At 36.3% G+C, this 16,564-nt stretch overlaps 1 protein-coding gene across 9 annotated transcripts in view; it reads right to left on the reverse strand.

Moving 5' to 3' along the window:
• ARFIP1 (ADP ribosylation factor interacting protein 1) overlaps window positions 1–16,564 on the reverse strand; it is a 45,368-nt gene that overhangs the window by 8,245 nt on the left and 20,559 nt on the right. For 4 of the 9 annotated variants that reach the window (XM_049814604.1, XM_049814603.1, XM_049814607.1 and 1 more), the window contains 5 exons: window positions 15,168–15,263; window positions 13,613–13,722; window positions 8,592–8,813; window positions 4,923–5,080; window positions 1,728–1,902 (listed from right to left, as the gene is read on the reverse strand). In XM_049814604.1, coding sequence (XP_049670561.1) covers window positions 1,728–1,902; window positions 4,923–5,080; window positions 8,592–8,813; window positions 13,613–13,722; window positions 15,168–15,263 — 761 coding nt within the window. Of the gene's footprint in view, window positions 1–1,727; window positions 1,903–4,922; window positions 5,081–8,591; window positions 8,814–13,612; window positions 13,723–13,958; window positions 15,143–15,167; window positions 15,264–16,564 lie in introns of those variants that run through there. The other 5 variants (XM_049814605.1, XM_049814606.1, XM_049814608.1 and 2 more) reach the window with 3 other exon arrangements.

A 16,564-nucleotide genomic window follows, 5' to 3' on the forward strand; every position in this document is an offset into this window, starting at 1 on the left:
ATTGATCAGTTAGCTATACAGTGAATGCAAACCAAGAGCAAGAGGAAGCAGGTTAAGTGCTATTTTCAACCAATTTGAACTTAAGTATCATAATTCCTGCACAGATATGAGCTGGAAGGATCAAACAATTTCAAGAGAAGTACATGGTATTAGTAGCAAACAGCTTGTTAGAAAATGAAAACAAAGGGCGAGGGAGACACACCTTCAATATACCTGTTTTCAACCTAGCATAGTTTTAAAACTCAGTTCTTAGGAGCATCTTTTAATTTAAGCGTAACTATCAGCATTTAGAGTAGACTTCAGCTTGTTCAAGAAAATTAATTTCAATATGGATTTTTTCAATTTTCAATTTGAAAGTTAATGGGCTACAAGTTCAGCAAGAACAACCAATGAAAGTCAGGGCAATACCAGTTCTTAATCATCTGATGATCTGTTTCATCAACTCTTCATGGCTATGTGATTCCAGACCCCTGGTCCTAATGCAAAATGCCTATATGAAGGAACAGTGCTCAGGAGGTACATTTTTAGCATATATTGTTTTGGAAACCAACAGGTTTGTTGATTTTCTCCACTTCTTTCTTCTCATCTGTTGACGGTTCATGTTTCTTCCCTGTCTTCCATCTTTATTCTAAGTAGCTGACACAACTGCGTATATGATAATATATTTAAGAATTCAGAATAATAATCAGTTTTAATTGGTTTAGCTTGTTCCCATGATTTTCCCTTAGTTTCTTCCTTCCATGCAAGGAGCATGGTTTGCTACTGTTGCCATTTGGGGCCACTCCTGTATTCTCTGACAGGCAGTTGTCACCTACATTCAGATATTTAAAGTATATGAACTAACCCATACTGAAAATGTTAATCCACTGCTAGACATGGACAAACTGACAAACTGCTATCTTTTGTGTAAATTTTTATCATCTTTTCCTCCCTCTGAAGACATAGGAAATGTAGCCACAGATGATTATAACCATTTCATTTACTGTGAGTATGAACAAAAATCAGATCTTGAAAGACACTAATTTTTACATCTAATTAGAAACAATTTAGAAGGACTTAAAGTTTAACAAAGAAAGCACAGTTTAAAAGTGTGTTATGTATGGTAATTCTATTTTTGCCTGGTAGACAGAATAAGAGGAGTAAGAATCCCATCGTTAAGAGGGTATAGATGAAATGGTATGGTTGGAATAAACACATATGGGAAAAAAACCCTTCAACAGTTCAAGAGCCCTGCTTAGAATTAAGAAACAATACGGGCATTAATTATAGAAAGTTGTATTTCTCAGTTCAAATTATTGAAGAAAGCTTAATTTTCAAGAAGCCTCTTCAGAGTTCTCTCACTTTCTTTGTGCATATCCTCCATGGCAGTGTCGTCAAACATAAGTATTACTTTGAATCTTAAATCAGTAGTTATACAACTCATTTTATCATTAAATGCAATAAACTGGAAAAGTAATGCTTTTCCAAACTTGAAACCTCCCATATCAATGAGACTTACTGCCAGAATGTTTGCCATTTGTAGCTGGAGCAGCTTGATTAGGGAGGTTACCTGCTCTAAAAGCGTGTCCTCCAGTGATACAGCAAGAACTCAGAAAATTCAGCTTATTTTCTTTGCTCACTCTACTTTTTAATTAAGATATATTTTAAGATCTAACAACTAAAGTATTTCTAGCAAAGCAGAAACTTACAAGTCAAAACTCCTAAACATAACATCAGTTGTAGCTTACCTTATTTTCTTCCAAAAATTTCAATTTGATAGATACATCATTACGCATTTTATCATATTTCTCTTTATGCACTTGAAACAGTTGCTGTGATTGCTCAATCTTTGGCAGAGTATTTGCATCACGAGGGCCAAGATTCAGCTCTTCTAGGTCTGTTCGATAGGCATCATATTCAATCCTGAGAAGAAAGAGCACGAGGAAAAAAGAAAATCTGAAGGCACAGTGTCTCAAACCAGACCTTACATATGGGGCCAAGTACAACAGAAGATGAACAAAACAGTCAAGTACAGAAAAAATAAAACACCCAGGCAAGTTCCCCCCGCCATTTATCAAGCAAAACCTCCCTTAAGTACATTGTATAAAGCCTCCTCAACAAGTAACCTCCTTCTTCTGCTCCTGTCTCAACCACATGCACCCAACCCTCTGTTTTGCGCTGCCTTCAGTGGTCAGAGCCTTTCCTGGGACATCTCAGCTTATTAACCCAGATAAAGCTAGTAATTTTTTTTCAGGTTATTCTCCTGCTGTTGCATCAGTTCAGTGAAGAGTTTGTGTTGAGCGCAAGAGAAGCACCAAGAGCAGGACATCCCCTTTAAGCAGATGTTTGAGCAATGGCTCACTTCTACCAAACTCTCCCAAGGCTTTTTCAGCATGCTCTAGGCTTCTCTGTATGCATTAATCAGAACAGTTTTATAGTTCTTCCACAAATAGTTTTGAGATAACTTGTCTGCCCTATGGAAAAACAGGCTGCAAAAAGATGATGCATTACTTATACTCTGCTGAGGGCCTATCTTATTTTCTTACGGAAGTCAGACTCTCTGGATCAATACCACCACTGAAGGAGATAAGGGAAGAGAAAGACAGAAAGTTAAGACTAACAGCCAGGTAAGTATTTAAGCTAACTCTGCACTAAAAGTATATACCCCGCGTCTAGATAAGACAAATGAAAAGTTTTTTTGAATTTTATTCTTGTTCTCGCCAAAGGATCTACCCTGGATACTGCTAGCAAAAACAGAATTGATGTTATGGTATAGGCTCTTGCCTCCAGATACCTGACAACATTTTAATTGAACCAGTTAGTCTTCATACACCACTATTTATTAAAATAGTCATAAACCTCCTTGATATCCTTATTAGACTATACCATTTTATTACGTGAATAGAGATGAACCAGTCATACCTTCTTTCTCATTTTAATGGCAAAAAATCAGAATGTCTTAAAAGTATTTTTTAATACAGAAGTTTGAATATTCAGTTTTGTCTTCAAAAACACTAAGTAACTTCCCCCCCCCCAAGAAAGTTTATTTAAGTTAAGCTTTCTATTCATCAACACATAGCATTTAGGTGGGAAAAGCACCTACGGAATCTTCGTAGTTTAAAGACTGTATCACTAAATTAATCTTCTGCTTTCCAGTGTTACACACAAGCCTACCAAGCACTGGATCCTTGCCAGATAAACTGTTTTTATGTTTTAAAACATTATTGCAAATGAGTGAGACAAATGTAATAAAAATGTAATAATAGCCTCTAACTTTTTTCTTCCTCCTCTTCTGCAACATATGCTCCTTTGTTCACAGCCGTCTAGCACTTGACCAAGTAAAGCAACAGACAATAACCAGAAATCAATCGAAGGCTGTGGGCAGCCCTGCCCAAAGTCTTACTCTTCCTTCCATACTTCTTTGTAGCTTTCAAATAATGGAACCTAGCACATCAGCACATGATAGATGCCAATTTTAATGGAACCAACCAACCTATTTCTGGCTTTTTCAAATATGCTTTCTCACAGACACTGCTAAAACCGGAAACAAATCAGGATTAAAAACTGGTTATAAAAAACTTTTCAGTTGGTATAGCTTCTCCAAAATAAAATACAACGTTTTCAGAGGCAAAAGGAGTAATATTCACAGGGCTCTTCCTGATTCTCATTGCCACTATGATTCAGGCTTTATTTAGAGAGTTTACAACTTAATTCCAAAAAGGAAACAAACCAATAGAGAGTTGACAGAAGAGGGGAAGAGATGAATGCTGAATTGCAACTGGGGACAGAGAAGAGGAGGCACAGAAATAAATTTGACCTATTTTCACATTGCAAAATGATGGACCGGCTATGTAAGGAAAGAAACTCTGTAATTTATTTGCCTTATTGAAATGGCAAAATACTTGATTTCTTTAATGAACAGAAAGGGAAAGTAATGAAGGTATTTCAGAAGGGAATAACCATATATTGACAATGACTGGCAAGAACAATTGTAGCAGATTTATTTTCTGTAAATTTTCAAGGAGATACCTGGAAAATGTGTGAACTGATTTTTTTTTTTCCATTTTAAATACTTTAGTGTCAAAAATAAAGCAATATGTTATGTTCATATTAATTCTCCCTTTCATGCCTTTTGAAAGTTTACTTAAATATCAAAACAATAACCTACTATTTTGCTTATAAATAAGCATTAGAACAGAACAATTTAGAAAAAGGGGGGGGGGGGGGAAGAACTTAAAAACTCAAGTGGTTTGCAATTTTTGACCAAAAAAAAAAAAAAAAAAAAAAAATCACAAAAAGTTATATGCATAAGCTACAGCCTTTGGCAAATTAAAAGAAAGTCAGAATGGAACCAAGCATCAGAAAGGACCACAAGTCCAAACCCTGACAGGAAAAGGGAACCTAGCTTTAGAGTATTATGCTACATCCAGAAGTAACCTTCTCCAGGGCAGGAAATCCATTATCTACTGCTAGATGTTATTCACTCAGTAAGAAATTTCTTTTTTATTTTCCCCTTTCTGACCAAGCCTGCAACTTCTGCATAAAAACTGAAGTATGAATTGCACATATTGTGCATCAACAGAAGCACAAGATTAAATATTTTTCAAAGAGATTATTTTACCTATTGCAACGAAGCTGGATAAAAGGGTTAATCTTGCACTGTCACGCTGCTTAGAAAGCCACCTTAATCTAGCACGAAGGAAAAGATCACTATAATTACACCTAAAGCTAACAAGTAAAATTAAGTCTACAACAGAACATTTACAAAACATTTGAAGATATGTGCAATAAGGCAGTTAACTGTAAATCCTAATTATATGAGAGTTGTGTTACAAGGTTTCTATCTGACAGGTTAGTCACTAAAATACAAGGACTAAGCTAATACAAAGTCTGTTTCCTGAAGATTAGTCTGTAATGAAAATAGCTAGACACAGAATAGCTACCTGGCACTTTCATACTGTTTCACAGTCAATAAAGTATCTTCAATTGTTTTATTCACCAATGTATTCACACTGGCAATAAAAAAGTTAATAGCCCCAAGAAGAGTTTCTCCATTTTTAGCTAGAAGTTTCTGTGTTTCTGCATTGTAGCCAAACTCCTCCTATAAACAAAGAGCAGAGAAAACAAAACTGTAGATTATTTAAAGTCATAACATTCATCAGCAACTATATAAAAAAACCCAAACACACAGATGTGGCAGTTCTTTCACTTCTGTTTGGGTATGGTTATGATTAAACAGATAAGATTTCAATAAAATATTAAGTTCACAGTTTTTTATGAAATCTCTCTAACATCAGTAAACCACAGTTCACAATTTTGTTACCAGGCGTGATGTTAAATCCTATTTTATAATGTGATTTTTCTGCACTCAGAAGTCTTGAATGTTAATTAGAAGTAAGCACTAATGTAATCTTTACATTGTCATTAAGCAGGGTTTTAATCCAGCATCTCTCATGTGGTTGTCTAGGTAATGCTTTAATACCAACAGAGACACCACTACATTAAATACAGTAATATAACTAAATTCACAAGAGCACACAGCATTAATTAGCTATTAAGTTTTATTCTTACATTCTGGAAAAGAGAACTGCAGAAAACCCTAACATCTATCACAGTTTAACAGGCTGTAAATAATTGATGAGCAGAGCATTATAATGGATAGCAAATAAAAATTATGATGTAGCTCAGCCATAAATTTTAAAGGGACAAGGGCAAAATTATTTCCAAGGCATTTCAGTCACATTTGGATATATGGTTGTTCATGTCTTTTTGTTAACAGCAGTGTAAGCCCTGATCAAGGCTGCAAAGATTTTCCTAATGCATGGATGCCAAACGAATCCAATTATTATATTTATGTCATCCATATGGCATCTTCATATTCTGCAGATGGGAGTGCTCACAGAAGAGTGCAATCTCTGGCTGTAATGGCTGTAAAACAGACTAGGTTCATATTTGGAACTCGGTCTTTTTAGGCTTGCACACTGCCAACAATTGACTCAGAAGTGCTATGTTCTCCCAGTTTCCTTTCATCTGTCTAGAACACAAACAGCAAAGCCAAATGATATTTCATGTTAACATTAATGACTTCACGAGGGTAAGGGTAATGGGCAATGGTAAGGGAAGAATCCTCTAGAAAAGGTGGTGCAGTGGAAGTGAGCAATTTGAAGAAGAAAAAAGAGAACTTGGGGCAAGTTTTCATGAGCTAAGCCCTGTAAACACTGCGAAAGATCTGTCACCTTTGCTTTGCACAGCTGCTTGGGTGGCAAAAAGCAGTCAGCCAAATCGCTACAGATCTTGCTGAAAACAACAAAAAAAGTCTTTTTCAGCAGGTTTTGCTCTAACATTGCCAGATACACAGTAACACAAGTACTAACACAGGGAAGAAATAAGAGTATACAGGCAGACAACAGCAGTGGGACTGCCCCTTTCAGCAGTGTTTGGTCCCATCTCTTTTCCCTCCTGCAGCAAGACTGCAATTAGTTTTCCAGCTGGTCCTCTGACCCAGATCATCACAGACCCAAACGAGCAACACTACCAATTCAAAAAAAGGGGGGTAAGAAGGATGGGACTGCAGTGGCCTGCAGTACTAAGAAACATGCTAGCCACCAAAACTGTCCTCCTACTGGTTTGTACAGTTCCATACAAAAGCTTTGGAGTTTTGTCCATGACCTCTGCAGATACCTCTTACAAAACAGACAGGAAATCCTTTCTGTATCAAGAGTTTACACTCAGTTCATGCTCTATGCACAGGTCAATTAAAATTGGAATTCATCTCTCTGTATAACTGCAGGCGCATGAGTGTGGAACCAGGAGATCTCTTTGCATCCAAAAGAGAAACAGTAGAACATTCACATTAAGTAATACCTCTGCAGAAAACACATCAGGATCTCATTTTGTTATCACGTATAAAATAAGAAATACTACCTTAAGAAGTGGTGTGGGGTTTGGTTTTGTTTGTTTCGGGGTTTTTGTTGGTGTTTTTTTTTGTTTGGTTGGTTTTTTAAAGACTTATATCCTGTTATCATGTTAAATGTTAAAGACTACCTGTTCAGAAATTTTACTTTTAGTCTTGCACAAGTTTTAGAGGCAACAATGCTATCCAAGCATCCAGGAAGAAGAGGCCAGGCTACAGATGGTAATACAGTACAGGTTAAACAAAGGGGAAACACAAAGAGGAAAGAGACAAACATCAGGCAAGTCTCCAAGAGGCAAGGTTAGATAACTTTTATTACAGCAGCAGAAACCTTTATTTGATTTTCATCAACAGCCCCATTCAATAATCTACACAAGAGATGAATGACTGAAACAAATTCCAAGACCAGTACAAGATGCTGAAAGAACCTGGAAGGACAGTATTCCCATTAGAAGTTGCAAGCTATTAATGGAAAAAACCCGCATTCATTAAATAAGAGCATGATGCCAGATTTAATCCAAGTTTCAGAAGAAACATCCTGCTTCAGCACATACGTCATAACAATCACTAAGTTCTGCCACAAACCACACGCCCGTATTTGTGTCAAGAGTAAACTGATTATTAAAAACTTCTTCTTTTAGCAGATTATTTAATTTCTTAGCTGCTAGTAGTGCTCTACTTTCACAGATTTTCATCTGTCAGACTGTAATATTAAAAACTCCTGTACTCCAGTGCAGGACTCTCAATTTTTTTCAGCTAGCTATCAGTTAAGGTTCCTCTGTGCAAGCATGAACTCCACCTCCGCCCTCAATGGGAATAGACAATCATGAAAAGGGAAAAACAAACAGACAGAGGTTTTATGTTTAATAACCACAAAGATAATTTGGGCTGTTTCAGCAGCTATGTTTTAGGGAATCACTGAGCCCCTTAATACTGCTCTTCCAAAGGATCAGTAGCAGTATCAAATTGCTTTAACTTCGGAAGTACAGAACAATCAGTGTAGAAGCGAGGCAGCTACTATGTTTCGTATGCAACATCTACCTTCTGTCTCTTTACAGCAGACAGTTTTATTATCGGCAACAAGAAGTGCCAGTGTTACATAAACTTCTAAACCAAGCAATCATAACAACCCAAATGCAGATATCTAAAGATTGCCTCTCTTGCTCAGAAACTCCAAACAACATAAAAATATGGCTTAGTCCTATTAGTAGCAAAATTCTGATTAAAAAAGGACTTGGAGATGAAATCTCAATGCTTAAATATGCTACAGAAAAATAATTTACTGACATTCAATGTGCACAAGTGAAGTAACGTGCTCTATTCTACTTACTCCCAGGCATATTCCCCAAAGACATCCTGTAATTGAAATGACGTAACACTCTGGAACACTCTGATGACATTTCATTAGAAGCAAAAATTAATAGTAAAATGCATTTTCTATACAAAGGAAAGTTGTCAGTTCTTGAGTCCAACCATCAACTAAGGCAAACATTCAAGAAACAATAACGAACTACAGTAATTTCAATAATTTCCTATAGTTTTAAGTGAATTACATAAGCTTTTAACATAAAGAGCATGTAATATATTTTTAACTACAATGTTTAGTAAAGTAGCTGCTAACTACTATATACCCTGCACGAGTCAATTAGGCTTATCTTCATCTCTGTCATTTTATTTTTTAACACTATAAAAGTCTTACATGAAGTTCCAATGATTTCAAACTCAGGTCAGCAAATGCATCTCCAAGTTGCCTTTGGGTATGTACCATCTGGAAAAGTTGTGTGGACAGTGTCTGTGCCAGTCTCAAGATATTTTCATATTTTTTTTTGTTATCTCTCAATATATCTATTTGAGCTTCTAGTTCCAGATCTACTGTTCTTGAGCCACGACCCAATTTTTCAGAGATGATCTGACGTGTACACTGGGGAAAAAAAATTTAAAGAATCAAGTATATTCAAGACAACACAGCATACACCCATTTTCAGCTTCAAGGGATGTATAATTACACACAATTCTTTCACAATCACCCCTCCCAATATAAGTTTGCACAACAAACTGAAAAAACAACACACTCTTTAGAAGTTTATCTGGACTCAGCAAGAACAGTTGGACAAGTCTCAACTCCTACTAAGATGAATATTCAAGTTAGCAAATCAAGAGCATAACTAATTGTTTCTCAAGTAAAATAGCACTTATCTCTTTTTAGGTTTGGTGAATATCATTAAGTTAAAAGAAGCAATTTAGCCCACTGCATTAAAGTCAGTTAATGGGAGTATTACTAGTTCTGCATAAAAATACCTAGTTAGTGATCTTTTGGACTTTGTCTATCAACCATCTAATTCCAGATCACCCATGGTATGCTTTCCCAAAATGTTATTTTTGGAGGGTTTTTTGAGGGAGAGGTAAGGATGTGGTGGTTTTCAGCATGTTTTTTAAAGCTGACTGGGAAACGGGGAACTCCTACTGAGAAATATGTAAAATTATTAAAATGCATTTCTCATTATTTACACATCTATAAAATGGAGCTGATTGTCTCAGAAAGACTTAGTATTTCTTCTCTGTCACAAGTCAAATTCTTAACAGATTTGCAGCTCATTAACACAGTAAGCAGACAACGTGCTCTGTAGACACTTTCACCCAGCCAATGGCTGTGACAGCTCAGGCTGCTACCACATTCCACTTATCTGCCAGAGGTTTGAGCCCAACTTGGCAGTGAGCCTCCCAAGATGCACACTGGGGTTTCCCTTGACAGAGACATAGGAGAAGCCATTTGCAAAGCACATGTGTAGCAAAGCCATACAATTTCTCTACGGAAAGCAGAAATTATTTACAGTTATGGCAAATTACTTGAAGTTAATCTGTGGTCCCAAGAAGTGAAGAGATAACCAAGTTACACATATGAAGAGTTACTGCTAGAAACCAAATTACAAGGAAATTAAGTTAGTAGTCAAGGCCACAACTCCTCTGAAGGGTCTTAAGTGCAAAGCTGCTATTTTGTTAGATGAAATAATGCCCAAGCTGATCTTATATCACATTCTGCAAATACATTACAGCACTGGATTTCCTAGGGTTTCTAAATTCAAGGACTTTAATCTAGTCTTTACTTACATCCAAAGGAGATACACATTTAACCTGCTAGAACTTTTATGTCCTTTCTAAATCTAATAGACAGAGGAAAGACTCAAGAATCATCGAGCTGAATGAGCTGGTCATAACTCATAAGCTTTAGATTGGGAAGTACGGACTATTTGGGCTACTTCATTAGATTCAACCAATTAACAAGAGAGAGCACAGCTAATCTAGGAGACATTTGTCTGTCAAGAATCAAAAATCTGGGAGAGCATAACACATCATATCAACACAGAATACAACTTTACAGTCTGCAACAGAAATTGCAAAATACAGCTTAGCAATGAGTGTGGTCAGAGCATAAATAACCATTTCACTAGGAACTATGGAATTGGTAGGCAAATTTTGGCTATTTTTCAAAAAAAGTTGAGACACACACACCCTTCTATGGATGGAAATGCAAAAGAAAAATCTGAATCACGGAAGGCAAAACTTGGAAGCAAGAATAAATTAAAGGAAGGAATTATTTTCAACCAAGGAGTATTTGCTTCAGAAGTTACAGTAAAACACCTAAAAAACGCCAGCAGCCACAAGTAAGGAAAAACTAGTAATTGGAAAGACTTAAACTGCACACTTTGTTAAACTGAGATGTAGCTAAAGATAAAGTTGAACACTGAGACTGAACAAGAATAATTGAGAAAGAAGATGCACCTATCTATTTGATTTACTCTGGTTCTGAAGAGACTAGTACAGACACACAAGTTGCTGTATATTCTCACTAGCAAATGGAGAAAATTCCATATATTAATTCATCTTGCTTTGTTCTAAAAGAGTATCTATAAAAGAACACTGTCCTGAATAAGACGATACTCCTCCAAAAGAAGTCACGCAAGGCAAAGTTTAACAAAAACAACTCTCTCAAAGAAAAAACTCCACCAAAATACATTTAAGAGAAATATATTTTAAATCGCATATGTTAAAAGATGAACAGAGGCATTACTGGACATGTCTCAAACAGATGTTCCACTATGAGCTCAGTAAAGAGAGGCTTGTAAAACAGGCATATAGGGGTTTTTTTCCCCCCTCAAAGTTTAAGAAGTTTTACGAAAAACAAAAAGATAAGCTTTTTATTGGAATTGCTGAAAGTCAGGAAGAGTCACAACTTTCTTGTGCCTATGTCTTTTTGCTAAACTGAAAACACCTTTCTCATCCAAAGGGGGAGGGAGGGGAAGAGGAAAGAACAGAAAAAGCTCTTGCCACTTCATTATGGAAAGAAGGGCAATTTCTTTTGATGCTAAGTCATGATTCCTAGGGAGCATAAGATTGGAAAGAGTGAAGAGGCACAGTAGTTGCAAAGGCAACAAAATAATCTTATCAAGTTATAAATTATGGGAAAAAGTTAAATACAGTCTACAAAAATTCATGGTTAGGCTAAACAGAAGAGCAGCTTTAACCTCCTGTGATTTTCAGTTGGAAACAGTTTCAAGAAACAGAAATAAGTGGGAGATAATAAAATAATTGTCTCATTCACAGAAATGCATATGGGACAAAATGCAAGGTACTCAAACTATACGAAGGCATACTTAATCATCTCTTCACAGATGGGTATGACTTCTGAACATATCCAATTTAGATTTCACAACTCCTGATACAGACACCATGAGGAACTACTCATGTCAGATTCCTAAAGAACTTCCTAACAGCAAGTTTCACCACTAACTCCACTTGCAGATCAACGTCTGGTACATTGAATAGCACAGATCTCAGCTCAGAGGGGTTCAGCTGATGACTTCCTTCCACTAACCATTTACTCCTGCCCTGTATTTCTGCATCTTCTAACCTCTGATCAGTTACCTATTGTGAGATAAGGAACAGACTTCTTCCCGTGACCTTCCTAATGGGAAACAAAGCAAGCCAGTATGTCTACAAAGTGAAATACTGTCTTTAATCAAATTAAATATGCTTTTTGCATGTAACCTACATATAAAGTGTTTTCAAATGTATGGCATCTCCAGGGACATTTGCATAATGCTCCCTCAACTCATAATGAATTCATAAGCTCTCTCTGAACAATCCTATTCCTCAAAAAAAGCCGTACAAGAAGTCAGTGTGAGACTCTAGAAAGATCATAACTGACCTATCTCCTTAAAACATATTTGGGAAACAACTTCAAGCTTATAGATTTAAAGCAAACAGATTCATTTTAGTTCTCTGCAAGTCCTAGTCTTTGTTTGCTATGCCATAACTGGTGGGATTCTGGGTTTCAGGGAGGGGAAGGTTTAAGCCAAGAAAGAAGTCTAAAATTCCAGACTTTGCAAAGACTACTGCCAAAGAAATAATGTTCTAAACAAGGATCTGAGACCACTTTTCCCTGCATTTTTCACTAGTCCTCTGGCTATTGCTTCACATAAGTGGGTTTGCAATCATTCTGCAATTGAGACATGGGGGAGTTCTGGGTTTGTTTTCTAAATCAAGGCACCAAGAAGAGAAAATAAGTTCAAGTTCTCTCCTATTTAGTTGTGATATAGCAGATTCAATCTCAAGAGTCAATGTTTCTTAAACAGAATTTTAAAGAACAGCTTCAGCTGAATAGCACATATTCTGATTGGATCACAGCATACTCCAGGAGCAGCTGACAGACATCTGCAGCTGCTACAAAATTTAGATTACAAGAAACATAGAAATTCTAAAAGCCATTTAATTAGACATTAAAAAATTGCAAACTTCTGATTCTAACATAAAGAACAGCTTAAGCATTTACTAGTGGGTAGAATGTCTCAATCCCTACTTCCCATCCCCACTGGGGAGGAAGTCCTTACCTGGACTTAAGAACACTAGAGGCATTCAGACTTGTGTTTTACAAGAAGTTTTTTCCACAGATTCTTCATTTCTTCACAGTTTGATGGGGATCCCACTGATGCACAACCCACCTGTCCACAGCTCTGTCATTTAAGTTGCAGGCATAACAAAAAGCTATTTTTCAAAACTGGTCTTCGTTTAAAACTCCTGAGAGTAACATATTCCCTGACAATTGTTCCTTACCTTATGGCTTTTTAGTAAGAGTCACTTCTGGCAAACCGGTGTGCTTTAAGCACCTTTTCTTTATTCTTTTGTTATTATTTTAATTTCATCAAATCCCAATTGATCACAAAGAAGCACCATACAAGAGTAAAACGCACGCAAACTGAAGCAACAATTCCAACACTAATAAAAAACAACCAGCCAAGACAGAACAAAAACATCAGAACAGCGATTAACAAGTATGGAATTTGTAGATGGGTCTTTTTCCCCATCAGCTAAAATATTATTGTATCAGCAATCAACTCAAAGATAGCAAAAATTACAACCATTAGTGCTGAAATCTGTACATTCGCTATGTTGAAGGGGACATTAGAAATGGGAACATTCTTTATGTTGTTAAATCAATAATACCTGTGAAAGATTTTCCACTTAAAACTAAGGATTTAAAAAGGCTTACAAAGAATGCTACATGGGAGAAACTAAGCCTTCCCTATGCATTCTTGCTTATGCTCACTGCAACAACAGATTACTTTCATACAGTTGTACAATACTTTGAAAGCTTTAGTCCAATCTAGCAGCAAACTCATTTCTAGAATACATACATACACACACAAATATATGTCTGCATACCTTATAAGTGTTCAGGCTCCACTTTCTCACCAATTCCAATTTCTCCATTGCTGGATTCTTTACTTCATCTGCTAACACAACAGGTCCACTCTTCTGCTGAGCTCTGCCCCCTATGTCAGACACAAAGCAAATCTTCAAGGCCTTGGGTTTTTTTTAAAGGATCAATAGCAGGCATGAAAGATTTGCGCAATTGCAGAAAAAAAGCAGAGCAAGATGACAGTAAGAACTTAAGACATATATGCAGATTTTCAAAATCACTTCCAGAGAGAAAGAATTATTTTAAAACTGATATAAAGCATGTAAATCTCTCAGTATTTCATGTAGTAATAGGCTGAGTAAAGCTTACCTGAATGCACAGTTTTACTAACCAACCTTAAAACAGCTTGAGATATATTTATTATTTAATCTATGTTTTAAGGTTCCAGCAGTTGAACAATCTCTTGGATTTAGCCAATCTAGAAGTCTGTTTACAACCTGCAGACTATAAATGAAAATTATCGACATATAAAAACTGTTGTCAGAGTACAACTAATAAATTTCAAACCAGATTTTTAATCTTTTCCAATGAATGCCATCCTTTCCAGAAGATGTGTTCAGCCAACATTTAACTTATTTATTTCAACTTTATTAGCTCATTGTATTAGGAATAATTAATTATACAAACCACCAGTATAAAAACAGCAACAAAGAAAATACTTAAAGCAACAAATTAAAATATCTAGGGCAAACCACCACACGTTAATTGCCAATACTTAGCATTTTCAAGCTAGTACGGGATATTATGCGGATTACAACTTTTAGTTTTGCAATAATATTTCTTAGTGCCCTAAACAGTAAGAACTGCAAAGCACTACCACTTTTTAAGGAACTTTTTTATTTATTCATATACAATTCTGACTACTCCTGCCTCTAATCCCTACTGCTACTTACAGTCACCTTAGCCTTGCCAGGTTATTTATGTAAATAAGAGTTTGGAAAAAAGTCTATACAGATGCCTTAAGATACTCCTTTAGCATCAAGCTCTACTATGTTCTTTACGTCTTCAAAATGCTGTGCAAACATTAAGTAATTAATCCTCTCAACACCCTTATGAGGTAACTGAATAAGTTTTCTCCTTTTATATAGGAGGAAACAGACACAGATATTAAGTAATTCGCCCATAGGCACAAAATGAGTCAAGTGGCAAAGCCTAGATTGGGTGTTATGAATTCCTAATGGCCACCTCATACTCTATTCTACTGGAGTATGTGATCATTTTGGCAAAAAATGCCAAAAGGTTCAGCTTTAACCTAAATAAAAGATTTTGGTTACTCCCATTTTAGCTACTGTTTATTATTATTTGGTAATTATTTTTTAAATATTATAGAGCAAAAAGCAGCATACAGAAAGGAAAGCAGAGGTTACTTTGTGAACTGTTAAAAGCCAGAAGTGAGAGCCACCAAAAAACCCCAAAAGTTATATTTCCAACTAACAGTAAATCAAATTATTAGAGACATGGAGGAGTTAGTACAGTGTCAGCAGAGACAAGGGCGTTATCCATTCAGTGCTATGATACCTGTGGGAATAATCAAATCGCAACCTTGTCCAGCCAGTCTGCTAGCTGCTGCACTGCTAGGAGATATAACAGATGATTTGGGTGATGCTGAGGAACCTGAAAAGGGGACACATTTAACCATGAAAATCCATCATCTTCCCTTCGAAGGCAATGTGCACTTTAACACACATAGGGTGTTTTTTTCAAAACAAAGAAACATTTGCTTCAGCAACACACTAGATAGAAGTGTTCTCAGAAAAGTTACTGGAATGGAAATGCTTTTTAAGAGGTGCAGCTGTTCACGTGAACTGCTCCAAGTTTTCATGATTTAATCTTTTTCTCTAGGTCATGATGCCAATTTTTTTTTTTTTTTTTTTTTTTTTTTTGTAAGAGTAATCAAAATACAACTGACAGCTTCATGAGTAAAGTATATACTATCACCAGAAAATTCCAGGCAAGATTGTTATATACAACTTCCACAGCTGAAACCTCCTTTGTCAGGTCTAGGTAGATTTCACTCTGCATTGTCACTGAATGGTACCCACAGCATTAAGGGGTGAAGTAAGCTCTGAAGTCTGTGCCAATTTCAGATATACTTGATTAACATCTGCTCCTAAGTCTGTGTAAACACACAGCAATAAGCCATCCTGAAGATCATATGAGCCATTAGTTGTTGAGGTGTGTAATCTCCTTCCCAAAAGAAAGATTTTTACAGCACTTGCTTGTTCTCTTTAAAAAAAACAAACAAAACACCAAACAAAAAACAAACCCAACTTTAAATGACCTGCACCATGTGTGTTCTCTAAGGTGTTCTAGGATTAGGCTTTTCAGAGCTTTGCCACTTTCATATCACATAAATGTGAAATTTTCAGGATTCAAAGCCAATCGAACAAATTAACTTTTTGTCTGTAGTGATGAGTAACCATCCTATTGGGGGGGAGCTTTTACTACGCTTGCTGAGAAATTCGGAGATACTTCAGGGCTAACAGTGTGCTGGGAAGGAGAGGAAATCAAGCCTAAACTTCAGCCGTTTCAACAAAATTATCAGTAATATCAAAAATACCACTCAACGTACCTGAATCAACAATCAGCTTTTGCCTTTTAAACATACCACTGAGCACTACTAACATGGGGTACATGAATCCAATGATTTGGATCCAATTACACAGAAAAGACAAGATTGAAAGATGGCTCACTTGCTGTGTCCTTCTATAGCAATACATTGCATAAGAGCTGCAACTGGATTCATCCAGGCAGAGAAGTCTGACTGCAAGATCCTGCTAAAGGCCTAAAGACTGAATCACTTCAGCAAGCGAGCCAAGACAAGCAGTTAAAAATATCCTTATCATTTGACAGAGTATTAATGCAGCTTTATGCATGCTTCATCGTTCAACATCCCCCAAATTCTAAAAACCCTT

This window comes from Accipiter gentilis, chromosome 12, assembly GCF_929443795.1.
Source record: "Accipiter gentilis chromosome 12, bAccGen1.1, whole genome shotgun sequence".
NCBI classification, from domain to species: domain Eukaryota; kingdom Metazoa; phylum Chordata; class Aves; order Accipitriformes; family Accipitridae; genus Astur; species Astur gentilis.